Genomic DNA, 27,981 nt, shown 5'->3' with positions numbered 1-27,981 from the left:
GGCCTCCCCCTCGCCTCTGCGGCCGCGGCCGTGCGGTTGGGTGCGGCTCGTCCGACCCGCGTTCTGCAGGACCGTCGCGCCCGCCGCCGCGCCGCCGGCCTCCCGAGTTCCTGCGACCTGCCTGTGCCTTCCGATTGCTGTAATTGCATCTTATTCTTGTCCCCCCAGGCTGTCGTGGTCCCTGGCCGTCGGCGTCGGTCTGCAGCCTGCACCGTTCTCGCTGGCATCTTTTGCAGGGAGCATTGGCAGCACTTGTGTGGAGGGGACGGGAGCCTGTCGTCCCCTTCCTGCCCGTTTTTTCTGTGGGTGGGGGGACCGGACCACGACGTTTCCCTCCCTGTTCCCAGGGCGGGGCAGGGTTGGCCCTCCGCCGTGGGGAGTGGCGGGGCGTGTGGGAGTCACCTGGCTTCCAGTCCTAAGCCTTTTTGGAGTTCGGGAGCAGGTTCTTTGTTTGGGAAACATTAATGGGCAGGTTACAGTGCTGGCTGGTGGCAGTTAGGAAAGATAGGTCCTGCTGTCCCCTTGCTGTGCAGCATGACACCATCACCCAGTGGGGACGTGGAGGGGCACGGTGACACACAGCTGTGGACACCCTGTCGGTGTGTGACCATCATTTACATCGTTATTAACTATTCAGGATGGCTCTTTTCTCCCCTTCAAAGAAAGCTTGTTGGACCATTTTCTAATGGCTGGACCCAGGAGGGTGAAATGATTCTCAGGACTGTAAGTTCCCCTGCTTGCTCTTCTTGCACTGTTGCCTTGGCTTTCATAACTGCCTGCTGGCAAAGCGGCTGACCTCCTGGGGTTGTAAGCTTGTAGTGACAGGCAGCTGTCCCCCAGGTCCCAAGGATTCCGCTCCACCCCATCCTTACAGTGCATGCTGTAGTAACACTGTGTCCATGACTGGTTGATTCTTTTTTTCCCCTTTACACTGGAGATGGAACTCAGGGCCACATTACCACTGAGCCACATATTCAGTCCTTTTAATTTTTTTTATTTTGAGACAGGGGCTCACTAAGTTGCTGAGGGTCTTGCCAAATTGCTTAGGCTGAACTCAAGCTTGCAATCCTCCTGCCTCGGCCTCCTGAATTGCTAGGATTACATGTGTGTGTCACTGTGCCCAGCTTTATGGGTGATTCTTTTCTTTTTTTTTTTTTTTAAACACAATGCCTTTATTTTTATGTAGTGCTGAGAATCGAACCCGGGTTCTGCCCGTGCTAGGCGAGCGCTCTACCGCTGAGCCACACTCCCAGCCCTATGGGTGATTCTTTACTGGTCTCCCTCTCTTAAGAACTAGCAGCTGCTGTAGAGTTGGACTTCACCTAATTCACGTGGGTTTGCACAGATAGCACTTGTTTGATCGTGTGCAGAGGGAATTCATTTATTTTTGTTAATTCATCAAATGTTTATTGAGTACCTGCTGTTGCTAGACACTGTTCTGAGTGCTGGGGATTCAGTAGAAGGTAAGGCTCTCATGATGGTGATGTGTCTGTTGAAGAAGGATGATCACCAAATACCTGAAAAATAGACCGATTAACTTCCAATTTGCGCATGTATAGAATCTCCCAATAGCTCAAGACAGCTTCTTGTCCTAAAGAGTCAATCAGCACATCATTGTGTGACGCTCACAGATCTGTCTCACTTCATTTCTTCCTTTTGTCTGTGCTTTGGATGGAACCCATGGCCTGGCACATAATAGACAAGCACTCCACTGCAGAGCTACACACCCAACCCTAAGAACCTGTTTCTAAAAAGTGATGCCAGTCCTTGAGCCATGCCTTAGTAGCTCTGGACTAAACCAAGCTATGGAGAAAGTACAGTCCCACTTATCCATGCTTTTAATACGTGTGTTTAGTTGTGGTCTGAAAATATTAAGATAGAAAATTCCAGAATAAACAACTTGTAAGTTCTAAATTATATGCTGTTTTGATTATTGTGATGAAATCTGTCACACTTTGTTCAAAGTATCCATCCTGTATATGTTACCTGCTCAGTAGTTACTTGGTATCCATCTTGGTTATCAACTTTTTTTTTTATGGGGGGGGCTCTCACTATGTTGCCCAGGTTGGCATCTCACTCCTGGGCTCAAGCAATCCTCCTGCCTCAGCCTCCCAAGTATCTGGCTATAGGCGTGAGCCACTGCACCCAGTTGTCAGTGATTCTTGAGGTATTGCAATGCTTGTGTTCAAGTCACCCTTATTTTACTTAATATGGTCTCAAAGTACCAGAATGGTGATGCTGGCTGTTTAGATACGCCAAAGGAAAGCTATGGGTGCGTCCTACAAGTGAAAAGGTGAAAGTTCATCCAGGTATATGTGTATAGGAAAAAACAGTATAGGGTTTGGTACTGTGTTTGGTTTCAGGTGTCTACTGGGTGTCTTGAAATGGTCCACTGTGACAATGTGGTAGTTTTGGATGGATACAGATTGGGTGGTCAGGGAAGGCCACTCGTGAGAGGTGCCCTTTGGGAAGGGGCAGCTCTAAGGGACGAGCGAAGCCTTCAGACAGGATGCCATGTGGTGGGTGTAGGAGCAGAACAGCAGCCAGGGGCTCTAGAGGGGCCATTGGGAGACAGGTTGAGGGAGACGGGCCTGGGTGGCGCACGGCGGCCTTGTGGGTTGCAGTGGTAACCGCGTTCTCCCGGCCATGCGGGGCTTTGTTGGCGACTTGCTAAAGCACTTTGCCATCACGGGGCGTAAGCATGTTCTGTGTGTCTTATCTCCCTGGGTCTGGAATGTCCCAGTTGGCTTTTTGTCTTGGTGACAGACCTGGCACCCGCTCAGTGCTTAGCAGGTGGATGAAAAGCTGGACTGCAGTAGCCCTGAGCCCCGGCCACCTTGGGAACCCTGTGCTCTACCTTAGGAAGTCCTACCTCCCAGTGGGCCCAGGAGGGCACCCTCACCGTCTTCCGAAAGTAGCCAGTAGCTCTTTGGTTCCCAGGTGGCTCTGTGGTTGGCACAGCTCAGGTGGTGGCAGCCCCAGCCACCGTCTTGAGCTGGGTCCGCCTGAAGGTCAGGGCGCCACTTCCTTGGTCATGTTTTCATGGTGTTGGCTGGGAGGGGCTCTCCCGCAGGCTTCAGATTCAGATGCTGAATCCCTGGGAACCAGTGGACGCCGAGCGGGTCAAGTTCATGATGCAATGCCTCTGCCCTCTTCCTTCTACCCAGCAATTGGAGAAAGTGATAATGAAACAATCTAATAGCAGTTTTTTAATTTACTCTTCTAAGGAAAAGGACTTCATATTTCTAAGTGGGGAAGGAGCCAACCTCCTTCTGCAGTGTGGTGACGGACAGTGGCTTCATTTGTCTGTTCTGCAGGAAATTTCTGAACCCTTCACTGTGCCTGGCCTTGTCTGGGTGCTGATGTGCAGAGATGCCCCACAGGGGTCTGACTGGGGAGGGACATGTAACTAAAGTCACCGTGGGGGTGGGGGACAGAGTCGATGCAGCCCCTACTCCACTTTTTACTCTCTTGCTGTCGTCTGTGCTGATGCTGTAACAAAATACCTGAGACCAGATAATTTATAAAAAATAGAAGTTTAGGGCTGGGGGTGTATCAATGGTAGAGCACATGCTTAGCATGCACAGGGCCTGGGTTCCAGCCCCAGTACCCAGAAAACACATTTGTTTGGCTTAGGATTCTGGGTCAGGATCAGGACATCTGGCCAGGACTGTGTGTGTGTCGTGTCATAATGTGGCAGAGGGCTTCACATGGCGAGACGGCAAACTTGCTGGCTCCGGACTCTTCTTGTAAAGCCACTGATGCCATCTTGGGAACTGTACCCTGGCGACCTCAAATGTTCCTATTTACGTCCAAGACCCCTCCTCCAGATAGCATATGGATTGGGGGTCAGGTTCCAACGCAGACTCCTGAGGGGACCTCCCTGCCACAGCGGTTCCAGCTCCCTCCTCTGCCCTCGGCCGCCAGGCCCTGATGGTCTGCCGGCAGTGTCTCTGGGCAACCTTGACCCCGGGGAGGAGGCCGGAGGGCTCCTGGTGCTCACTTGGTGAACAGGACCCGTCCCCTGAATGTCCCCTGGCTGGTGGGGCTTTGCTTTGTTCATCACTTGCTTGGCCATCTCGGCTTCCGTGCCGCCGTGGCTGGACGTCTCACCCAGGGTCAACTCTGTTCTAGGTGAAGCCAGCGGCCAGAGTCAGTGAAGCCGAGAACCTGGGTGACCCAGTGGCTCCTGAGGGACCTATGGTAGGTGTGGCCTGACCTGTTCCCAGCAGGGACTGTCCACCCAGTGGGACAGGGGCGGGGCGGGGCCCTGGGGCTGAGGCAGCCCTGGCCTGGGGGCTCCGCTTCCTGTTGAGCAAAGTGAGGCTGGGAACTCCCCCTTGTGGGTTTGGGGACTGTGACCTGGAGCAGTCTGTGAGCTGCCCAGGCTGTCAAGAGGCGGCTCTTGTCATCTGCAGGTGCGAGGCCGTGACCGGAGGAAGGCCGCCCTGAGACTTTGTTTTGTTTTGGGTTTACTTATTTATATGTGGTGCTGAGAATGGAGCCCCGAGCCTCACACTGCTAGGGAAGTGCCAGGGGAAGTGAGCTACAACTCCAGCCGAGACTTTGTTTCTGTACTGGGAATCTAACCTAGGGGCACTTTGCTCCTGAGCTAAGTTTCCAGTCTTGCTAAACTGCTGAGGCTGGCCTCCAATTTTCCATCCTCTTGTCCCAGCCTCCCAAGTTGCTGGGATCACACGTGTGCACCCCGTGCCTGTCAGAGACTGGGTTTCAGTCCTGCCCTGTGACTGAGGTGGGGGTGCTGACGGCCTGGGTGTGGTAGGGCTGGGGAGTGAGGCTCCCATAGTCAGAGGACAGGGGGGAGCAGGATTCGCCTGGGGTTCAGGGCTGTGGGGCAGACTTCAAATAGTGAAGTGTAGAATTTCCTCGGTCACTGGCGTTGACATGTCCCTGAGGCGCGGGGACAGGCCACAGCTGGCAGGGATTTGGCTCTTACGGCTCTTTGCCGTCTTCAGCGCAGTGACTGCCTGTGCTCTTTGTGTATCATGACCAAACACCAGTGGTGGCCGTCCACAGGGCACCTGGCTCTGCAGAAAGCAGAAACGGGCCATCAGCATCACCTTGCTGGAGGCCAAGTGCGTGGAGGGCCACAGTGGGCCGTGTGAAGGGCAGGGTCCTCCTGGGTCTGAATCAGGCCCCCGCGGCTCCCTGGGTCTGGTTCCCATGCAGGCTCCTAACCCCTGGCCTTCAGCCTCCTGCGCTGACCATCTAGAGGGGTTTGTTTGTTTGCAGAGCTAAGGATTGGACCCAGGCCTGGAGCATGGTAGGCAAGCGTTCTACCACTGAGCCACGTCCCCAGCCGTTTTTATTTTTGTTTTGAGACAGGGGCTCGCTAAGTCGCTGAGGCTGGCCTCGAACTTGTGAACCTTCTGCCTCGGCCTCCCAAATTGCTGGGATTATAGCCACTGTACCCAGCTGATATTGAGTATTTCTCGAGTGCCTTCCTGGTGCCAGGTATTGTTCTTGGTGCTTTTGTAGGTTCATTTATTCAGCTCTTGCTATAGCCCCAGGACGTGGGTAGATACTGTTCTTATCCATCTTACAAATGAGGAAATAAAAGTTCACAGAGGTTAAGTCATATGCTCAGGGTCACACAGCCAGTGAGTGGTGGGGCTGGGCCTCACATCCCAGCTGCACAGTCCAGAATCCCACCACAGTGCCCCCTCCCTGACCCTACCATCCTGGCCAGAGGATGGGCAGCCATTGTGTCAGTGCCCATCTCTTCTGCCCCATCGTCACTTGGCCTGGAGTGGAGCAGGTGCTGCTCATGAAGCCTGGCGGCTCCTGGAGGCCTGACTTGCCTGCTCTGCACTCGTCCCTCTTCACATGGAGCCCCACGTGCAGGTGCAAAGAGCAGGCTTCTCTGGGGAGCTGGGTGGGAGCCTGGCATTCCGCGCAGCTCGAGCGCGTGAAGTCACTTTTTGAAGGAGGAAGCTGAGGCCTGGAGCCGTCAGAGGCCTCGTTCAGGCGCAGGGTGAAGCTGATGGTCAGTCTGTCTGAACTGAGTCCCTGTTGTGAGCCAGGCATGGAGCGGCCCGTGCGGTAGTGAGGAGAGCCAGCCCCTGACCTGCAGGGGGCAGCAGTCGCAGAACAGATCTGCGGGGTGCTGTCCGTGTGCCTGGCCGGGAGGCTCTGCAGAGAGAGTGACCGATTTGTGCTGGCGGATGAGTGGGAGGGGGCAGCTGGGCAGGGGACAAGGGGACGAGAGAGTGGGCAGAGAAGACCAGTGTGGCAGCTGGGCACAGTAGCTGCAGCGACTCAGGAGGCGGAGGCAGGAGTATTTGACTTAGCAAGATCCTGTCTCAAAATCAAAATGAAAAAGGGCTGGGGAGCCAGGCACGGTGGTGCACCCCTGCAATCCCAGGACTCAGGAGGCCGAGGGAGGAGGATCATGAGTTCAGACAGCCTCAGCAAAAGTAAGGCCCTAAGCCACTCAGTGAGACCCTAACCACTCAATGAGACCTTAAGCAGCTCAGTGAGACCCTTCTCTAAATAAAATATGAAACAGGGCTGGGGACGTGGCTCGGTGGTCCAGTGTCCCTGAGTTCAATCCCCAGTCCCCCCCTCAATAAAACAAGGAAAAAGGGCTGGGGACGTGGCTCAGTGGTAAAGCACTGGGTTCAGCCCCCAGTACTCCCTGCCCCCCCCACTCCCCCCCCTTTCCAAAACTGAAAACAAAACAAAAACCCTAAAAGCAAAGTCAAGAAATCAGCGCGACAAGGACAGGGAGGGGAAGGACAGGTGGCCCAGATGTACCTGGAGGAGCAGGTAAGAGCCTGGGGTCTGTGTTTCAAGTACACTGGAGGCCACTGGTCATTCGCTCAGAGTGGAGTGGTCAGATACCCCGGAAGGTCACTGCGGTTGTCGAGGGTGACTGGAGGGGGCAGGGCCTTGAGGGGAGATCCGTGCTGGGCGGGTGCCCTCCACTCCCCTCGGAGTCAGCTCGCGGTGCCCTCCTCAGGCCAGTCTCCCCCGCCTGGGCAGGGCTGCCCTCCTCCTGCCCGCCAGCCCCTCGCGCCTCTGCTTTGGTTCTTGTTTGGGTGCCCTTGGTGATGGGGTCACCTTTACCGCCCACCAGGCCAGGACCCCGCCTCCTGTGCTGGCCTCAGGACTCAGGGCTTCTCGGACAGCATCCGTGCTGTGCCGCTCATCTAGATGGCAGAAGTCCCCTTCCCCTGCTGTGACACAGAATGCCCCCAGACATTGCCTGGGGGCGGGATTGCCCTTGGCTAGAGACCACTGCTGGGCAGAGGCGCTGGGGTGGGGCAGGAGCTGGCCTTGGGTGTTGGAGGAGCCTCTGCTCTGAGGGAGGTTGCTGGCCAAGGTTCAGAGCCCTGATGACTTGGTCTCTTCTAGGATTATGGCAGGAAAAGTGAAATGGGTCACTGATATTGAGAAGTCGGTGCTGATCAACAACTTCGAGAAGAGAGGATGGGTCCAGGTGACCGAGAATGAGGACTGGAACTTTTACTGGTGAGGACAGCCACTGGATTTGGGCTCTCTGGAGCCTGCCTCTGAGCTGACTCCCTCCTGCCCGGCAGAGAGCCACGGCCCAAGCACGGGGCGGGGGCGGGGGAGTGGGGGCAGGCGTTCAGCATCTGGGCGGGGAGGAGGAGCCCAGCTCCCACCTCCCCACACGTACTGGCCACAGTTGGTGCCCAGGACGGGGTGGGTGCCTTGGGGGAGGTTGGTGCCTCCCTTGGCCTCCCTCTGGCGCCCTGCAGGGCTCAAGCTGGGTCATCAGCCCCGGAAGACCACAGTGGAGAAGGATTCCGCTAGGAGAAGAGAAGCCGCGTGTGGGCATTGGCTCCAGTGGCCAGGGTCCTGCAGATGCCTCTCGCTGCGTATTGAATAGGTCCCATGTCCTCCTCCACCCTCCTTCCTCTTGTTCCTCCTGTGGTGGCCACAGTGGGGGCCTGGTCTGCTCCTCCCTCAGGGTTGACCATCATCTCTGAAGGGGCCTCCTGACCAGGGGTCGGCCTCCACCCTCTGACAGCGTCACACACCAGAATGCAAACCAGGTCACGCACTCTGGCCTCCCGGTCACCTGCAGCTGCCCAGAGCAGTGCAGTGATTCTTGGAGGAGTGGGCCCGGGTGGGCGAGCAGGAGTCTCACCCCACACCTGTCCCCGCCTCAGACTCGCTGGCCCGGTGCTGACCTGAGAGATGGTCCTCCCTCCCTTGGCCACTGTCCTTCTCCCCACTGCCCCCAGCTCCTCACTGTTCCCCTGCCGTGACCTTGCTCACCCGAGCTGTGCCCCCCCACCCCCGTGCACACACGCGCGCACACACACCTGGCGAACCTCAGCCCGTCGTTCATAGGTGCCCATCCAGACTCTGGAGCCCGATTCTCCCCTCTGTTCACACCTCGCTCCGCCTCTCTGTGTGGCCACCCTCTGTGTGTGGACGGTGGCCAGAGCTTGGTGTCTCTTCAGATCTGGTTGTTGGAGGTTTCAGAGTCTCTGTAAAGTGGGGGCTTGGGGTGGTCTGGCCTGAGGTGGGCGCTCGTGAGCGAGTCCACACGCTGCCCCTGAGGCCGCCTTTGCCTCTCCGAGGCTCACAGTTTGCCTTATCTGGTGGCAGGGCCTCGGGTGTCCTGGGATTGGTGTCCCCACCTGTGCCCTCTTTACATGGTTCTGAGACCCTTTAGAGAGCGAAAATCCTGCCTGGCTGTGCCAGAGTCCCCAGAGGCTGGCAGGGGCCTGGGCACCGAGCGGGCCCGCGGTCGGCTTCCGTATCCGGAGTCAGTGAGCGATGACTGCATTGCTTCTGACGACATGCCGGTTACCTGCACGGCCAGCCACAGCTAGATTTCGTCCAGGAATGTGGTGTGCCGACTGGGGAGTGCTCCCGGGGTGCTTCAGCACCTGGGTTCACTCTGCCAGGTAAAGTGCAGAACCGTCTGCCCCGTGGACCCTCAGGTTCCTCCTCTGCAGACTCAACTAACCCTGGGTCAAAAATATTTGGAAAAGAAAATTGCAGCAGTACCAAACATTCACTTTTTCTTCTTGTAATTATTCCCTAAATGATAGAGTATAACTATGTACACGGCATTGCCTTCCCACGAGCATTGGAAGTAATCTAGAGGTGATTTAAAGTTGGGGGGGTGCAAAGGCCCTGTGCAAACATAGCACCCTTTTTTCTAGGGGACCTGAGCACCCTCATAAGTCTTGGAACAGCTCCCTGCAGATGCCGAGGGGCAGCTCTAATTCCTCCAGAGCCTTGTTTAATAGGTGCTCCGAAAGGAAAGACTGAGTTGCACAGTGACTTGTAACTTTCCGTTCCAAGTGTGTTGCCCTGGGCCACCCAGCGCTCTGAAATCACCCGCGGCTCTCACCGGGTCATGGGTGCTCGAGCGCCTCCTTCTCCATGTGGAATAGAAACATCCCGCTGGGGTCTCCCTACGCTGCCCAGGCTGGCCCCCAACTCCTGCGCTCACCCCAGCCTTCCACATCAGCGCTGGGCTAGCTAGACCACAGGTGTGATGCCACCGCGGGCTTCCAGCTGTTCCCAACAGCAGGAGGCACAAGAGAGGCCCAGCCAGAGACGCAGGGTGGGAGCTGCAGCCATTGGTTTAACTTTTTTTTTAATTTGTTTTTAATTTTTTATTTGTAGATGAGCACACAGTGTCTTTATCTATTTTTGTGTGGTGCCTCACACATGCAAGGCAAGCGCTCTGCCCCTGAGCCCCAGCCCAGCCCTGACTTGACCTTTACTCCTAGGTGCTAACAGCAGGTTCGGAGTCGGTCAGGGTCACAGTGGAACCACTCGGTTCAACAGCGTGGGAAAGGTCAAGTACTTCAGCTGAGTGGTTATGGCTCAGGTGCTAAACCGACAGTTATAGTGCGGTTTGGAAGCTTCTGTAACCATAAGTGAGACGAGCGTAGTAAGGACTGTCACTGGGGCTGGGAGGACAGCCTGTGTGCCTGTGGAAAGCCGCCGGGTGACCTCAGTCCGAGTGCTCAGCCCGGCCCTGCCCTGGTTCCTGACTAAGAGGCCAGTGGAATGGCCTTGGCCCAAGTCGCTTTGGGTGAACGGCACCGCAGTGGCCGGGACCAGGGAGCTGCTGGCCGCACACCTGGAGGGGTGCGGGGCCCAGCTGTGATCTTGAAGACTGGCCAGTGAAGGGAACAAGTCACGCAGGATTTCCTCTCGTGAACGAGCTGCTCTTAGGGTACCTGCTGTGGATGAGGGGATCTTGCAGGACTGTTGCTGCTGGTAACGACGGGGCAGGGGGAGGTAGAGGGCGGCCACGGGAAGAGAAATGTGGTTTCTCATCGTAGTCTTTATGTTCAGCTGATAATATTTTCGACATATTGGATTAAATAAGATCTATTAGGACGGTTTTTTCTCACCTGTTTTTTCTGGGGAGGTAGCGGGGATTGAACTCAGGGGCACTCAACCACTGAGCCACGTCCCAGCCCTTTTGTATTTTATTTAGAGACAGGGTCTCACTGAGTTGCTTAGCGCCTCACTAAGTTGCTGAGGCTGGCTTTGAACTTGAGGTCCTCCTGCCTCAGCCTCCTGAGCCGGGGGGATCACAGGCATGGCCACTGTGCCCAGCTCTTGTAACATTTTAAAAAACTTGCCTGTTAGTTTAGTTGTGCAAGAGATGGAGCCAGGGCCTTGTGCATGCAGACGACCCCTGAGCTACACCCCCAGCCCCCACCTTACCAGAGGATTCGTGGTTCCACACGTGGCTCATTCCATGTCTGCTGGACACTGGGGACAGTGCTGGCCGGTGGGGCTTGCCCATCACTGACATCCCAGAAGGAGACCCCAAGCCGCACGTTTCCGCTGACCGTGTACACGCCACGTGGGAGGCAGCCTGGCCAAAAGATCTGCTCATCAGCCCTCGAGGCTGGCTGGCAGTTCCTAGGAGGTCAGGGGCCGGGGACGTGTGAATAAGGAGCCTGGGTGAATCCCGCAGGACAAGGACAGATGTCCTCGACAAAGGGGTTGCATGGAAGAGAAAGAGAAAGAAGGAGGAGAGAGGACAAGGACTAGAAGAGAAGTAAGAGCCCAGGCTGGTGGCCAGGCCGTGTCCCAGTCACTTGGGAGGCGGAGGCAGGAGGACCACAAGTTCAAGGCCAGCATGGGCAACTTAGTGAGGCTCTGTGTCAAAATAAATTAAAAAAAGGGGGGTGGGTTGTTGCTCCATGGTGGAGCCTGGCACGTGCAAGGCCTTGGGTTCATCCCCAGCACCACAGGGAGTGGTGATAAAATGTGAAGGCATCTCTTTCTACCATCGCCCCTTCCTCTGTGAGCCTTCCAAGAGTATGATGTGCTAACTCAGGGCCCTCAGATAACCCTGTGATTTCATTTTTTTATTTTTGGTACTGGGGATTGAAACTGGTGGTGCTTAGAGATAGGGTCTCCCTGAGTTGCTTAGGGCTTCACTAAGTTGCTGAGACTGGTTTTGAACTTGTGATCCTCCTGCCTCAGCCTCCTGAGCTGCGGGGATTACTGGTGTGTGTCACTGTGCCTGACCAACCCCTGTGATTTCGCCTTTAAAGGTCAATGATCTTTCTGAATTTGGGTGCAGATACTGTGTGAGTGAGGTTCCCTGTAGTCTGAAAGGGGTCAAACTGCACTTGTTGCCAATGTTATCATGATCAGTGAACACTTATTAGGCTCCTGTCTCGGCAGAATCAAAGCAGCTCCTGCCTCACAGTCAGGTCCCGTCCAGTGCCTGGAGACTGGGGCACAAGGGGTGGCGGCCAGGGCTCCGCGGGGCTGTGGGGGACTGGCGGCCTTAGCCCTCTGAGCTCTGTTTCAGGATGAGCGTGCAGACCATCCGGAACGTGTTCAGCGTGGAGACCGGGTACCGGCTCTCGGACGACCAGATCGTCAACCACTTCCCCAACCACTACGAGCTCACCCGCAAGGATCTGATGGTGAAGAACATCAAGAGATACCGGAAGGAGCTGGAGAAGGACGGGAGCCCCCTGGCCGAGAAGGACGAGAACGGGAAATACCTCTACCTGGGTGGGCACCTTCCGCTGGCTGCTGGTCATCAGTAGCTGAGTTTCTCATCGGGAGGGACCCTGAGGTGGGGGTGCTGGCTCAGCTGGGAGAACGTGTAGGTGCCGGTCTGTGGCTCCTCTGTCCCCTCGGTGTCTGGCGGGTGGGTTGGGCCACGGATGGCTGGAGGGTGTGCTCGGTGCCCATGCACGGGAGACACCTGCGTGCCTGCTAGGGTGGGCCCCCGCTCCTCCAGCCCCAGGAGGACGCTGTGTCCCTGCCCCACCTGGTGATGGAGGCGGCTGCGGGATGGTCAACTGTCCCTCCACGTCCCGAGCCGCGGTTTCCTCATCTGCCGAGTGGGGGTGCGAGCTGTAAAGTCGGGACACTCGGGGCCCAGTGAGGGGAACTGGGCCTGCACAGGACTCCGGTGGCCAAGTCCTCGTCGTGTGAGGCCCCGGTGGTGGGGACCGGGTGGGGACGGGGGACGACAAGTGCTAGAGGCAGTGGCTTCCCGTTTCCGCCCCGTGGGCTGCCACTCACGGCACTGGGCTTCCCCTTCCAGACTTCGTGCCAGTCACCTACATGCTGCCTGCAGACTACAACCTGTTCGTGGAGGAGTTCCGGAAGAGCCCGTCCAGCACCTGGATCATGAAGCCTTGCGGCAAAGCCCAGGGCAAGGGTATCTTCCTCATCAACAAGCTCTCGCAGATCAAGAAGTGGTCCCGGGACAGCAAGACGTCCACGTGCGTGCGCGGCGCCCATCACGGGCTGGGTTCTAGTTAGCCACTGCCGGCATCCTCAGTCCCTGGGCCGAGAGCGGGCTGACCCTTGCCTGCTTTCCAGCTGCGTGTCACTTGTGGTGTGGTGACCTAGCGGGGCCTGTGGCTGTGATAGTGTCAACCAGACTCTCCCTGGGGTGACTGGTCCCAGGCTGGCGGGAGGCCTGCCGGGGCACAGGAGCCAGGCGTCAAGGCTGGCGCTTCAGACCTCGGGTTTGAATCCCACTCTCGCTAGCTGAAGGTTTTTTGGTATTTTCTCGTTTGGTTTGGTTTGGTGCTTTGAGTCGAACTCAGGGTGCACCACTGCGGAGCCACATCCCCAGCCCTTTTTATTTTTTATTTTGAGACAGGGTCTCCCTAAATTGCTGAGACTGGCCTCAAACTTGGGGTCCTCCCACCTCTGCCTCCTAAGGCGTGGGATTGCAGGTGTGCCACCGTGCCCTGCAGTGCCTGCTTCTGGACCTAGTTTAAACTAGGGGGAATAATGACACCACTGCCTTGGGAGTGGGATGAGTCACGGGTGGAGCCTGGGGCAGTGCAGCGAGTGCGTGGAGCCAGAGGCCATCAGGGTTCTCATGTGCTGGTTGTAGGTCAAGTCCAGATTCTTCCTGGGTTGCAGGCTCCTCTCTGCCCTTGGGGTGTCCTCAGCGGCTCTCAAGTGCCCGGGGCCCCTGGAGCAAGGCCTGGTGTGATCCTTTCCCAGTGGGGTGATGTCTAACGTATCAAGAGATCCCAGGGAAGTGGGGGGGGGGGGGCTCGTGTGCAGTGCACTTAAATCTGACCGCACCTTTCTGTTCCCCAGGCTGGCTCCTCGGGGGCTCCCAGGGGCTGTGTGGCAGTCTTCCCACTATCTCCCTGAATCCCTGTCACCCCAGTTGTCTCCTGATGAGCCAGGATCTCTCTCTGGGAGGCAGGGGCTTGTGACCAACTAAATGTACCTTTGCTCTTTGCTGACGAGATTTCAGCCGGGCGCAGTGGCACACTCGTGTTATCCCAGTGGCTCAGGAGGCCAGGGCAGGAGGATCTCAAATTCAAAGCCATCCTCAGCCATGGCGAGGAGGCTCTAAGCAACTCAGACCCTGTCTCTAAATACATACAAAATAGGGCTGGGATGTGGCTCAGTGGTCGAGTGCCCCAGAGTTCAATCCCTGGTACCAGGAAAAAATAAAAAAACCCAAAGAATTTAGTACTTTCAGAGCAGTTTTGGACTCACTGCTAAGCTGAACAGAAGACGGGGCTGGGGTGGTGGCTCAGGGGTAAAGCACTTGCCTCGCACCTGTGAGGCCCTGGGTTCGGTCCTCAGCACCACATAAATAAATAAAATAAAGGTATTGTGTCAACTACAATGAAACAGTTAAAAACAGCTGAACAGAAGATCCAGCTTTCTATCTCCCTACCCCCACCCCACCCCACCCTCCCCTGTCCACAGCCCTGGGTGCTCAGCCGCTCCTGCCCCTCCCCCCAGCCTCTGTCAGCCTCTGGTCTTTGTGCTGTCCCCTTGTCTTTTCCCTAGTGCCACCCAGGAGGAATCCCACCACATATAGCCTTTCACCTCTGCTTCGGTTGTGAGCAACGTGCGTTAAGCTTTGTCATAGTGCATGATAGGCATCTGTGACTTCTCCTAGCTCCATGCTTTCTTTGTCCCACTGATTAATATCCCGTTATCTGCATGGACCACAGATTATTTATCCCTCACTTGCTGAAGGACATCTTGATTGCTTCCTGGTCTGGGGGAGTTATGAACAAGCTGCCGTAAAGGTCCAGGGGCAGGGTTTGCAGGGACATGTGTTCTCAGCTCCTCTGGGGAGACGCCGAGGGGTCTGATTGGTAGACCTTTGGCAGAGTGTGTTTAGTTTCTTTAGAAAGTTCCTGATGAGCTGAATATGGTAGCAATTGCGATCCTAGCAATTCAGGAGGCTGACGGAGGAGGATCACAAGGTCAAGGCCAGCCTCAGCAACTCAGCAAGACTATCAAAATAAAAAACAAAAAGGGCGGGAGATGGAACTCAGTGCTAGGGCACCCTGGGTTCAATCCCCAGTGCCAAAGCACAGCCTCCAAACTGTCTTCCAAAGCGGCTGCCCCACTTTGCACTGCCAGCCGTGAGTGCAGACCTGTTGCTCCGTGTCCTGGTGGGCGCTTGGTGTGACCCTTCACACGTGGTTTATCGTGCCCTCCTGATGGCGTCTGAGGTGGAGCGTCTCTTCCTGTGCGTAGTCGCCACCATGTGCCTATCTTTGCTGAGAGACCTTTAAGGTCTTGATCCATCTCTAAATGGTTGATATTATTGTTGGGTTTTAGCGTTCTTTGTATTTGGGGATAACCATCCTTTGTCAGATATGTCTTTTGAGCATATTTCCTCCCAGTTTGTGCTTGTCTTTATATTTTCTTTTTTTTTAATATTTATTTTTTAGCTGTAGTTGGACACAGTATCTTTAGTTTATGCATTTATTTTTATGTGGTGCTGAGGATCGAACCCAGGGCCTCACACGTGCTAGGCGAGTGCTCTACCGCTGAGCCACAACCCCAGCCCGTCTTTATATTTTCTTGACGGTGTGTTTTACAGAAATTTTGTTTTCCAGCACTGGGGATTAAACTCGGGGCTTTAGCTAAACAAATGCTTTACCACTGAGCTGTTTCTAGCCCAGAAATTTCTAAGTCTAATGAGGCTGGGTCCATCTGTTCACTCTTTAATGGGTTGTGCCAATACTGTCTTTTACCCTCTCGGTGCGCAGGTTCGTGTCTCAGTCCACCAAGGAGGCCTACGTGATCTCGCTGTACATCAGCAACCCCTTGCTCATCGGCGGGAGGAAGTTTGACCTGCGCCTCTATGTTCTGGTGTCCACCTACCGCCCGCTGCGCTGTTACATGTAAGAGCCGGGCCTTGCCTCTAGCTGGTGTGCATCTTAGCCTGACTCGGCCTCCTGCTTAGCACCACGTGAGGCGAGGGATTTAGTAAAACAGTGGGTGCTCAGGTGGGTACTGGGAAAATAAGAGCCACTGGCCTCGATGCCACTGTGAATCCCACAAACAAGAAGGCAGCTCCTTTAAACGTTAAAGCAAAAGCCGTTCCTTTTAGTCCTCAAAGTCTGAGTCAGTTGAACTCCCCCCAGGTATAAGCTGGGGTTTTGCCGGTTTTGTACCGTGAAGTACACCCCGAGCACCAGCGAGCTGGACAACATGTTCGTCCACCTCACCAACGTGGCCATCCAGAAGCATGGGGTGAGTGTCTTTCTGCTCCTGCTGCGTGGGCTGCTTTCCTGTGTCCGCAGGAGAGGACAGGTGGCCCACGGGTGGTGTGGAGGGTGCATCCTGGCCCGAGGCCCTGGCACCAGGGGATGGGGGCCAAGTACTTGCTTGGGGGAAGACAAGAGGGGGTCTCTGGGAGAGAGGAGGCCACAGGTGCAGGTCCCCCTTTCTAGTTCTGTGACCTTGGACAAGCATGTTCAACCTTAAGCTTTACTTAGTTTGTCACAATAAAAGGAAATAATAGTATTAAGAGGTTCCTTCTGCTACGATGAGGTCGTCGCGTCTCGTAGATCTGTCTGACGTTGGCATATAGGTTAGAAAATGCATCAAAATTAGGAGAGGAAGCCGGACGCGGTGGCACTCACCTGTCATCCCAGCAGATCAGGAGGCTGAGGCAGGAGGATCGCAAGTTCAAAGCCAGCCTCAGCAATGGCGAGGCACTAAGCAACTCAGTGAGACTCTAAATAAAATGCAAAATAGAGATGGGGATGTGGCTCAGAGGTCGAGTGCCCCTGGGTTCAGTCCCTGGTACCAAAAATAAAAAATAAAAAGTAAAATAAGGGGAGGAGGGGTTGGAGTGGTGGCTCAGTGATAGAGTGCTCGCCTAGAGGCACTGGGTTCAATCCTTAGCACCACATAAAAATAAAATAAAGGTATTGTGTCCACCTACAACTAAAAATTTTTTTTTAAATATTTCTTAAAAATAAGGGAAGAGTGGGGAGTGAAATCAAACTCCATGCCTGCATGATCTTGTCAAAATGCATCCAGCTACTGTGTATAATGGTGCTCTAATAAAAAACCAGTCCCTGTAATCCCAGTGATCAGAAGGCTGAAGGAGGAGGCTTGGTGAGTTTGAGGCCAGTTTTAGCAATACAGCAAGATCCCCAGCAACTTAGCGAGATCCCATCTCAAAATTAAAATAATAATAGAAAGGGCTGTAGCTGTAGCTCAGGGGTAAGGCACCCCTGGGTTCAATCCCCAGTGCCACACACAAAAAAAGCCACACTCCACCTCGCCCGCTGAGCATCATGGCTCTGAGCCCTCCTGTGAGGCTGGTGGGGTTTGGTTTCACAGTTCTCAACCTCTTGCTTTGAAAGTGAAACCCCAGACTCATTACCTCCTGATGCCTTTGTGTCACCAGTGTAAGAGGGAAGCCCCTGGCTGTGGGACGAGCATCAGCCACTGGTCCCCAAAGCCAGTCCTAGGGAGGAGCGGTGGTGAGGTCAGGGAGGGAGCTTTGTTGTGGGTGTGGCTACGCCAGGAAGAACAGAGAGGTCTTGCGCCTGGGCTCTGTCTCCAGGGGCTGGTCGAGGGCAAGGGGAGCTAGGCTTGGGGTCTGCAGAGCTGGCACAGCAGGCCGTCCTGCTCCATCAGCTCAGGATCCACCGTAAGAGCTTTGTTGGCACCGAGAAGGTCACTGGTGTTTGGGGGTGGGGCTTCTAGTCCTCCTCATGAGGTGTTTATGGGTCAGACCTGCGTCCCTGGAATCCAGGTGACCGCAGGAGAGATGACTCAGGGGGCTCAGAGGGGAAAGAAAGTCCCCATGGCCAGGCGGAGCCGGGGGCACGGTGGGGTCAGCTAGGTCAGTGACGGAGCCTCCTTCAAAGGCCGGTGGTATGGGGAGAACGGATCAGCAGGGATGGGGGGACAGGAGGAGTGCTGAGCCGGCTTCAGGAACCCTGGGGCCTGCTCCACCCCAGCCCAGGACGAAAGCTTAGGCACATGGCAGCTGCTCTGAGTCCATTACCCTGCTCATGAATTGAGGCCGCATTGGTGACACCGCAGGCTTGTTAGAGAATTACAAGTGCCGAGTTTTTCTTTCTTTCTTTTTTTTTGTGTGAGGCAGGTGCTCTGCCACTGAGCTACACCCCTAGCCCTGCTAATTTGTTTATTTTTTATTTTGAGACAGGGCCTTGCTAAGTGATGTTGGCCCTGAATTTGCAGTCCTCCTGCCTCAGCCTCCCACGTCACTAGGATCACAGGCATGTGCCGTGCGCCCGGCCACACATGGTGTTTTTGAGTGTAGGGCCTAGCACACATGTGTCTTGGCCTGGCTTTTCCAGGTGAGAGACTGAGGCAGAGATCTGCGGGCAGGAGGTGTGGGGCTCATCCTCAGCAGCAGCACGTGAAGCAGGGAGGTGGGCAAGGCCAGGACACTGGGAGGGGAGCAAACGCAGCTGCAGCAGAGGCGCCAGCTGGCACCAGGTGGCGCTGTGGAGCTGGGTGCCCACCTAACTGTGCAGGAGCAGGGAGAGGGCCCACGCTGGCATCTGCCAGGCCCTGCCAGGCATGACCTTGGATGAGGCACCTTCCTGGAGGGTCTCTGCTGGGGCAGGAGTGCTCTGGTCTTGAAGGGGGCCTGGGTGGCCCTCCACAACATGGGCTGTGAGGTTGGTTATGAGAATACTGTAGCGCTGGACTTTAGGAGGCTCAGAGCTCTGCCAGGCAGGGAACCCATCTGCCCACACCCAGAAGGCACTCGAATGACCTTGGAGGGACGAGAGAGCAGGTGGCTGGGTTCCTCAGGTGCATTGCTGGAAGGTGCCCTGTCCCCGTTTTCTGTCACTAGGAGGACTACAACCACATCCACGGAGGCAAGTGGACCGTGAGCAACCTGCGGCTGTACCTGGAGAGCACCCGCGGCAAGGAGGTGACCAGCAAGCTGTTTGACGAGATCCACTGGATCATCGTGCAGTCCCTGAAGGCTGTGGCGGTGAGTGCCAGGTTCAGGGGCCAGGTGGGCACCGGGATGAAGGCCCTCAGGAGCTGGTCGTGCTCACCACTGGGCTGCTCTTGTTGTTTTGCTAAAATACCCGCGTTCACGTCCTCACTGTCTGCCCGTCAGCCAGAGGCGGAGGTGGCTTCAGGAAGGCAGAGGCCCCCTCAGGGTGTCGCTGCTCAGTGAGCTGGGTCCAGCTTCCCACGTGTGGCCACAGGCCCTGCATCCTTTGCGGCAGCCCAGGCGCCCCGACACCATCCTTGGCTCTCCCTGTGCCCACTGGCTCCGGGTGAATGTTTCTGTGGGAAGCGAGTGATGGAGGTGGACCCTCCTGTCTGGCTGCAGTCTCCGCTGCTCCATGAACATCTAGAGCTGACTTGCTCCTCCTCCGCTCTTCTGTTTGCTGCTTGTGTTGCTCTGAAGCAGGCGCGCACCTGCCCTGAGGGGGGAGAGGAAGAGTACTTAGAGCCCCTCGTGCTGGCCCTCACGTTCAGGGCTTCACAGATGGTATCTCTGAGGTGTCTGATCACCCCGACTTGACGCACGAGAAAATGGGGGCTCGAGCCCTAGAGCTAGAAAGCGGAGGGCCTGGCATTGGCGCAAGGCCCGGCAGTCCTCCACCTCACCAGTGAGGGTCGGGAGGCACCAGCCCACTGCCGAGGCCCTCACCGGAGACTGGGTCCCTCCACCTGGTCTCATGGTCTTGCTGCTGAGCTGGCCTCTGACGGGCCCTCCCCCACTCAGGTGTGGGACCGAGGACACGTAGCCATGGAAATTTTTGGAGGGTGCCGGCCACATCCTAGTCTTTTGTTTTTTTAGAGACAGAGAGAGGGAGAGAGAGATAATTTTAATATTTATTTTTTAGTATTTGGCAGACACAACATCTTTGTTGGTATGTGGTGCTGAGGATCGTACCCAGGCCACACGCATGCCAGGCGAGCGCGCCACCGCTTGAGTCACATCCCCAGCCCCTCACATCCTAGTCTTTTAAGAAAGGTACTTTATAAATCTTCAGAAGTGGGGCTGGGGTTGTGGCTCGCGTATTCTGTCCACCTACAACTAAAAAACATATTAAAGAAAAATCTTCAGAAGCTTAAGAAATCAAGTTGAAGAGCCAAAGAACCACAGCCAGGCTGCAGCACGCGGCCCGCAGACCGAGGGCCTGGGGAGGAGCCCTGCCGCGAGCGCAGGTGTGTGAAGTCTCTGTGCCCAGAGGCTTGGGCTGAGCGTGGGGCGCGTCTACAACCCTCCATTGGAGACCCCAGTGGAGACCTCCGTGGAGACCCCCAGGGAGACCTCCTGGAGTGTGGGCCGCCCACTCCTGCCTGTGCGGCTGGAAAGGCACTTCACAGAAGTCACCTGAAGAAGGCCTGAGACAGGAAAAGGTGACCTGGGGCCTTTCCAGGTCTAGAGTGATGTACTTCCTGCTCTCCAAGGAGCTCTGAGCGCTGTGCGGTTGATCGCGGGCTTCATCATTGGTTTGTGTTGACAATTCGGAGGAGAAAGACCCAGGAGCTGGGTCATTGCTGGCACTCGTCTTGGGGACCCAGTTCCACACCTTCCTGCTGCGTTGACAGAAGCCTGTCCCTCTGGCTCGGTGGCAGGTCGTGAGGGGGTGCTAGCTCAGCTGTGCTTTAAGCCTCGTACCTGCCTGTTCTGAGTCTGAGACTTACATCAGTGAGCTGAGCCAGACACCAGTGTCATGGGGCTTGTGAACAGTGCCCCGAGGTCACCTTACTGACCCAGAGGAGTTAGGTGCTATTATTTATTTTTAATATGTATTTTTCAATTGTAGTTGGATACAGTACCTTTATTTTATTTATTTATCTTTACGTGGTGCTGAGAATCGAACCCAGGACCTCGCACATGCTAGGTGAGTGCTCTACCGTTGAGCCACAACCCCAGCCAAGGTGCTATTATTCGTCTATTTATTTTCCCCTGGTGCCAGCGACTGAACTCAGGGTGGTTCTACCACTGAGCCACACCCCGGCCTTTTTTAGTTTTTGGTTTGGGGACAGGGTCTTGCTGAGTTGCTGAGGCTGGCCTTGGCTTTAGGGTCCTCCTGCCTTAGCTCCGAATGGCTGGGATTACAGGAATAATCCGGGGTGCGTCCTGGCCAAGCTGTCCTCTCAGTTGCTTCCAGCCACTGCAGACCCCCCTGGAGTGGTGGGGCTTTGAGGAAAGCTGGCTGGTTGACCAAGAAAGACTGCTGATGTCAGGATTCCACCAGGAAGCCACCCACTGCCGCCCAGCTTCCCTCCCTCAGTGAGTGAGGAGGGGTCCCAGGCTGGGTCCCCTGAGACTTTCCACTGAAATCAAGGGTTTTGTTTAAGCAGAGCCACTTGCCACCAAGGGATGAAAAGGCCTCACCTGCTTGTCTCTGGGGTTCACTGATGGGGTGCACAAGAATCCCCGAAGGGCATGTGACACTGGGTGGTGTCCAGGGGGAGGACCCAGGAATCTGCACAGTGAGCAAGGAGCTGGGTTGGTTTGTTTGTACTTAATCACTGAGCACCCCCCCCCCCCCTTTTTAAGTGTCTTAAGGCCTTGCTAAGTTGCTGCTTCTGGTCTTGAATTTGTGATCCTCCTGCCTCAGCCTCCCAGTTTGCTGGGATTCCAGGCGTGCGCCACGCCCAGCTGGGTTGTTTCTAACATTCTTGGAGTAGTTTAGGTGAGGGATGTGGAAGTGGAATGGGACTGATTGTCACAAGGACCCTGAGAAACTGTAAGCGAGTGGACTGACTCATCACTGGAAGCAGAGCTTCGTAGTGGGACACTCAGGTGGCGCAGGGCTGGGAGGAAGTGGAACCCTCTGGTGGCCAGCGTGTGTCTGTGCAGGCTGCGTGGGCCTTCTCCCCAGTGCCCAGGCTGGACTTGTGTGGCTCAGGACAGTCTCACACTGGCGGACATTCAGGGCTGACCGTGGGGAGCTTCTGGCGAGCAGGACGTGGAGACAGTTATTGCTCCCCTGGTCCCTGTTGGGTGGAGGCAGGTTCCATCTCTAAGCCCCGGGAGCAAAGGGAGGAGCCTGGTCCCAGGAAGCCAGGACTGTGGGAGGCCTGAGGTGTGACGCCAGCTGGGTAACTGCTCTTTCTTCCCTGCAGCCGGTGATGAACAATGACAAGCACTGCTTCGAGTGCTACGGCTACGACATCATCATCGACGACAAGCTGAAGCCCTGGCTGATCGAGGTAACTGGGGACGCCTGCACTGGACTCGCCTCATGCAGCCCACCCTCAGGCTGCCCAGCATGCGCCCAGCATGCGCCCAGCGGCCCGGGCCAGCGTTCACCAGGCTGGGCAGGAGGACTGGGACAGAGGCTCGGGTTGGGCAGTCAGGAGTGCACCCCAGACCCATCTCTCCCCTGAGCCCCAGCTGGGAGTGCGGTGGGGCTGGGGTCCCTCTCCAGATGAGCCCAGAGCTTGGTGACCGGGACCCTCAAGCCTCGGGAGCTTCAAGGCTGTTGGTGCTCCAGCAGCCCTGCACCCTGACCCTTGAGTCCTCGTGGGGGCCGCTCCTCTCCAGAGAGGGGGCTCCAAACCACAAAGCGCTCTGTCAGCAGGAGCCTGCTGTCCAGAGGTCAGGGAAGCTCTCGCTCTTCCTGGGCCTGTAGGAAGGCAGTTTGGAAGTGGGTTGATCTGTCTGTTCCCAGGAGTAGGGAGGACTCATGGTGGCTGTGCCAGGGACGCAGGGGTACATGCGCCCTGCTGTGCAGAGGGCCCTTTCCTGGTGACAGGCCACGCTGCACAGCAGGCCTGAGCTTCCTGCTCACCTTGCCCAGGTGCTGAGCCGGCTCTGAGCATGCTGTGGGAATGAAAGCGTCCGGCTCTGCTCTGCGGGTTCTTGGCCACGTTTCGCTCAGAGGGTCTCCTCACCAGGCTCCTGTGGAGGTGGAGCTCAGGCCAGGAAGCCCTGGGTCCTCCTGAGTCGTGGGGCGGGGCTGGGGGTTAGGAAAGTCAGAGACCCCCCAGCGGCTGTTGGAAGAGCCCAGATTCCTGTGCACAGGCTGGCTGTGTTCCGGGGTTTTCCAGGGACCTCACTTGCTCTGCTGCCAAAGCTCTGTGTGTTGGGGGCGGTGGGGGGGTAGGGGGTAGGAGTATAACGTGTGCTTTTTTCCTGCATCTTAAACGGAGTATCTTGAATGGGAGCCAAGCTTTCCTTGATGCGCTAGGATCCTAAATGTAGCCATTTTTTTCTGTTTCATATGTATGTGTGGCACTGGGATTTGAGCCCAGGGGTGCTCTACCATTGAGCCACACCCCCAGCCCTTTTTAATTTCTTTTTCTTTTTTTTTTTTTTTTTTTTTTTTTTGAGACAGAGAGTTGCCCAGGCTGGCCTCAAGCTTGCGACTCTCCTGCCTCAGCCTCCCTCGTAGCTGGAATTATAGGCATGTACCACCATATCCAGCTGGACCATTATTTATTTCTTTTCTTTTAAAAATTATTGATTGATTGATTAATTGGTTTTTTTTTTAATATTTATTTTTCAGTTCTCGGCGGACACCATCTTTGTTTGTACTTGGTGCTGAGGATCGAACCCGGGCCCCACGCATGCCGGGCGAGCGCGCTACCGCTTGAGCCACATCCTCAGCCCATGTTTTTTATTATTTATCTATTTGTACTAGGAATTGAAGCCAGGGGCACTCAACCACTGAGCCACATCTCCAGCCCTTTTTAAAATATATTTTATTTAGAGTCGGGGTCTTGCTAAGTTGCTGAGGGCCTTGCTTTTCCTAAGGCTGGCTTTGAACTCGAGACCCTCCTGCCTCAGCCTCGAGAGCTGCTGGGGTTACAGGCCTGCGCCACCGCGCCCGGCTTATTTTTATTTATTTATTTATTTTTTTGAATTGGGGACTGAACCCAGGGGCACTTAAAACACTGAGCCACATCCCCAGTCCTATTTATTTTTGGAGACAGTGTCTTACTGGGTTGCGGCTCAGTGGTAGAGCACTTAGCTGGTATGTGAGACAGGGTCTCACTAAGTTGCTCAGGGCCTCACTAAGTTGCTGAGGCTGCTTTGAACTTTTGATCCTCCTGCCTCAGCCTCCTGAGCCCCTGGGATTATAGGCATGCACCTCTGTCCCCAGCCTACAGTGGTAATTTTAAAGGCAGCTGAGATACCAGGATTCCTGATAGTGTCTACAGTAGACCCCCTGCCAGCCACACAGGTCCTGTGCCCCTCCAGCCTGTGACCTCCTGGAGGGGATGGGCCAGCTGCTCTCTGTCCCCCAGGGCCTGGGGGCTAACCAAGGTCATTAGAACCACACCTAAAATCGGAGTAAATCGGCTGAGCTGAGGCTGGGTCTCTCCAGGGGTGAACGTCTGCATTTCACCTGTGGGGTTTGGGGCTTGCCTCAGTGCTCAGAGGCTTTGGGGGACCCGCTCCTGTGTGTCAGTGGGTCCCCACTGGAGTCAGAGTGCTGCTTCCTGGTGAGGTGTGGCTCTTTTATAAAAAAGGAAGGTCTTTCCTTTACCTCAAACCCCACGCTGCTGTGTGGTCAGGGTCCTCTGGGCCATTGACCTGGTTCTGGGTGGCTTTTGGTACTTAGGACATAGCAGAGTGTGATCTGAGGTGACATAAAGTTATATTTATGCTGACCCCAGGGTTTTATGGGTGTGATAGCTGATTTGAGGATTCTAATCCTAATCAGTTCTGCTTTATCTAACAGCTAATAAAATTAGATTACAAAATGTTCCCCGTACAAGACGGGAACATTAAATAATGTTAGTAAAGCATCATAAAGTCATATTCAGTCATGACGGCCACCTAAACCGGGTGGCAGCCGTGTCCTCTCCTGCGGGCCTGGAGGAGCGAGGGCACGGTGCAGACTGTGGTTTTCCTCTCTTAGGTAAACGCGTCCCCATCCCTCACCTCCAGCACTGCCAACGATCGAATCCTTAAGTACAACCTCATTAACGACACCCTCAACATTGCCGTCCCCAACGGCGAAATCCCAGACTGCAAGTGGAACAAGTCCCCTCCAAAGGAAGTTCTTGGGAATTACGAAATTCTGTAAGTCGCGTGTGGCCCTGCAGTTGTCCCCTGAGGTGTGCCAAGGCCCCGCGTGGGTGTCGGAGGCAGTGTCTCATTCGCGATGCCGCGGCGGGGCTCACGGCCGAGCAGGAAAGCTAGGCCGGTGTTCTGCTCAGGCACTGGGGGCTCTGGGACAGCTGGGAGCAGGGTGGACCTGGCCCTGGGCGCCCCCTCAGGGCTGTGTGATGCCGAGGAGCTCCTGTCCATGGGCACCTCGTCAACTGGAGCCAGGAGCCATCCTGCAGCTGGAGGGAGCTGCCTCTCGTGGCCGACCTCCGAGGGCTCGCCGCGCGCTCCACACGCTCCTTCCCGCGCCCTCCCAGCCCCTGAGGAGAGGAGTCCCCCTGAAGTGGTCCCCTCATGCTGTGACATGAAAAGATGGACCCGGCACTGCATGGAGGTTGCTGAGGATGGATGGAGAGTCTAGAAGCGCAGCAGAATGGGCCCTGGCCAGGGCCGCTTTGGATTGGCAGCGTGGGAACCAAGGGTGGTGTGAGGTGACAGATGTCAGCTGCAGGGGACCCCCACGGGCTCAGATCTGTGGCTCTGCAATGGGAGCTGTAGGGTGGGGACAATATGAGGGGGGTCTGCCAGGAGCACCAGGGCCTAGGGGTCCCCCTTCGATCCTGCTCAGGGTGGCAGGGAGGCTGGTGGGTTGGGAACACATGGGTGGGCTCTGTGCCCCTCCAGCCTGTGACCTCCTTGAGGGGATGGGCCAGCTGCTCCATGTCCAGGCCGAGGAGCAGAGGTAAGGCCCCTGCTTTTAGTTGTAGAGAAGAAGAAGGTCACCCGTCTGTTGAGCCACCCTCTTCCCCCAGCTATGAGGTGGCACGGGCTCCTGTGTGGAGGCAGTCCTAGCTCCTGCCCAGGACCTGCAGGTGTCCGTTATGGCCCGGCTGCTGAGCAGGGCCGGTGCAGAGTGGAGAGAAGGGCTCTGTGGCAAGAGGGGCTTCTGTCCCCAACGCCTGCCCTGTCCCCGCGCCAGGCCCTGTGCTGCATGTTGCCAGTGCTCACGGCCACCCTTCAGTGTGAAGAGCGGGAGGCTGGCAGCATAGGTTCACATGCCAGGGTCACACTGGGGCTGCCCAGAAACAGGTGTTCTTGCTGCCCCCAGATTGTCCCCTGCCTGGCACCACAACGCCAGCCTTGTGCATCTGCCCCCAAGAGTCTGTCTGAGCTGCCAGCTCTGGTTCCACAGCCTTTAAAAACACCCCTCGCACCCCAAAAAAATATATTTAGAACCCAGACAGTAGCCAGGTGCGGCGGCGCAAACCTGAAATCCCCGTGACGTGACGTGACGGGGAAGGCTGAGGTAGGGAGATCGCAAGTTCAAGGCCAGCCTCAGCAATCGAGCAGACCCTGCCTCAACCAAAACATAAAAAGTAGCTCAGGGGCAGAGTGCAAGATCCTGGACTCCATCCTGTACCGCAGAACAAACAAACAAACAAACAATGGTAACTGTTCTGCCTGTCAAAACCCAGAAGAGAGGCTTTTGAATAGGAAGGGCCATAGACACCGCCTGGCTCTGTCTGGGTTCCGTTTGCTCCCCAGGTGCCACAGCTCTGGGGGGACAGCGCCTGGTCCCAGCCGCTCGCCAGCCAGGTGTGCTCAGTTGCTGTGGTTTTCAGGCCGCGTGGCACAGGCTTCCATCCTCATGGGCCGAGTGTGGTCCTGTCCACTCCTTCAGCAGTTCCGCCCACCCGCCTTGCCAAGTGCTAGGGGTGGCCAGGAGACACAGGAAGCGTCACTGCAGCCCTCAGTCAGTGATGCAGATGCCCAGCAAGCCATAGGGTGGTAGCCTGTGGATGGGGTGTCTGGGGGCCGTAGCAGTCTCCAGGGACAGGGGTGCTGGCCCTGTGCAGAGGGGCTCCCTTACCAGGCTGGGAGGAGAGGAGCACCTGGTGGGGTGTCCTGCTGTCCTACCCCAGCGCAGAGTGGGCCCTGTGGAGTCTGCCATGTGGGGAGCAGGGGTGCCCGGGCCTCTCCCTCCCTGCACATCCGCCCCGTCTGCCACCAGGAGCACAGCGCAGGCGTCCTTCCACCCAAGCGTTTCTGAGACAGACCCCCTGCAGCCGCGGATTCTGGTTCTGGGAATGACCCTGAGGCAGAAGCACGCCCTTGGCCAGGAGCCCGCAGAATGCAGCCTGCAGCAGACCGGCCCCCTTGGCCCTTTATGGGTGGTGCAGAGTCCGCAGATGACCGAGGGTCCGCGGGCAGGACGCACTTAACCACGAGCGGCGGCAGGAGGAAGCTCTGCGTTAGGGATACGGAGTCCTGGGTGACACCCCAGCTCTGCCACGGCCTGGGTCTGAGCTAGAGGGTAGTGGGCCGTCATGGGAGGGGTGGGCAGCATCTCTCCACCTGAGGGACCTTGGAGGGGCCCCACTGCGGCAGAAGGGCAGGGACTTGCTCTGATGCCGTTTGGCACAGGGCACCCAGGCTCCGTCCAGCTCCACAGACGCCAGGCGCTTTCCCGCCCCACTCACGCCGCTCGCCCTGGCACTGCCCGTGCTGGTGAGTGTTGGAAACCAGGCGGCGAGGACCTGGAGGGGCATAAGAGGTCCTGCTGGAGGTGTGCGCCTGAGCTGGTCCCCTCCTGTCAGCCTCTGGCCCCTACCAGGGGTGCCGGACAGAGGGTTTGGAGACGCGGGGCCTCCCGTCACTGCACGGGGCTAACCTGTGGTGTCTCATTTGTGTTCATTGCCAGCATCTGTCTGGGGACCTGTTAAAATGTCCACTGCAGGGTGGGACAGGGCCCTGTCCTCAGTAGCAGTTGAACCGCGTGGTCCTCGAGGCTGTGGGCCGCTAAAGCTGCCTGTGGGCAGCGGGGCTGGAGCTGGGCGAGGTGGGACTGGGGTCAGGGGTCAGGCCTGCTGCTTCCCGGTGACATGTGTGCAGAGCCCCCTGTGATCCTGGAGATGGTCTGTTTCCAGGTACGACGAGGAGCTGGCCCAGGGCGATGGGGCCGACCGGGAGCTCAGAAGTCGACCGGGGCAGCCCCTGGGGCCCAGGGCTGGCCGCACAAGAGACTCAGGACGATCCGTCCTCTCCACCTGGAAGTGACCACCAGCAAGAAGGAAGCCCCGCTGGGCCTTGTCAAGACGACCCCCTTCCCAGACCCCACTGAAGGCCTAAGACCTATTTTGGAATTTCCTTTTTTCTAGAGTCCTCTTTCCTGAGCCTGTAAATAATAAAGCACTTATTTGGAAGGTCAA

General features: G+C 56.5%; 1 protein-coding gene and 1 long non-coding RNA gene across 6 annotated transcripts; one reads left to right on the top strand and one right to left on the bottom strand.

The window, feature by feature from the left end:
- Nucleotides 1-6: 6 nt before the first annotated feature.
- Nucleotides 7-27,981, top strand: Ttll1 (TTL family tubulin polyglutamylase complex subunit L1). 5 transcript variants are annotated; one of them, XM_046429494.2, is made up of 13 exons: nt 11-139; nt 663-723; nt 4,135-4,203; nt 7,378-7,494; nt 10,952-11,035; nt 11,801-12,009; nt 12,551-12,731; nt 15,501-15,635; nt 15,879-15,987; nt 18,584-18,727; nt 21,838-21,924; nt 24,582-24,745; nt 27,700-27,981. In XM_046429494.2, the coding sequence occupies exons 4-13, from the start codon at nt 7,382-7,384 to the stop codon at nt 27,827-27,829; spliced, it is 1,356 nt and encodes a 451-aa protein (XP_046285450.1). In that variant the 5' UTR covers nt 11-139; nt 663-723; nt 4,135-4,203; nt 7,378-7,381; the 3' UTR covers nt 27,830-27,981. The 5 variants fall into 5 exon arrangements, with proteins under 5 accessions (XP_046285449.1, XP_046285450.1, XP_058430218.1 ...); XM_046429493.2 differs by lacking the exon at nt 663-723 and having other exon boundaries at nt 7-139; XM_058574235.1 differs by lacking the exon at nt 10,952-11,035 and having other exon boundaries at nt 14-139.
- On the bottom strand, nt 1,091-8,454 carry LOC124082948 (uncharacterized). Its single transcript, XR_006848566.2, has 3 exons — nt 8,316-8,454; nt 2,903-3,159; nt 1,091-1,517 (listed from the first exon to the last, which is right to left on the bottom strand). It is a non-coding gene; the product is annotated as an uncharacterized LOC124082948 (long non-coding RNA).

Source organism: Marmota monax, unplaced genomic scaffold (assembly GCF_021218885.2).
Source record: "Marmota monax isolate L192 unplaced genomic scaffold, Marmota_monax_Labrador192_F-V1.1 WCK01_AAM20220418_F8-fsc00051, whole genome shotgun sequence".
Classification (NCBI taxonomy): Eukaryota; Metazoa; Chordata; class Mammalia; order Rodentia; family Sciuridae; genus Marmota; species Marmota monax.
The sequence above is the reverse complement of the archived record's forward strand: the minus strand, read 5'-3'. Positions and strand labels throughout refer to the sequence as shown.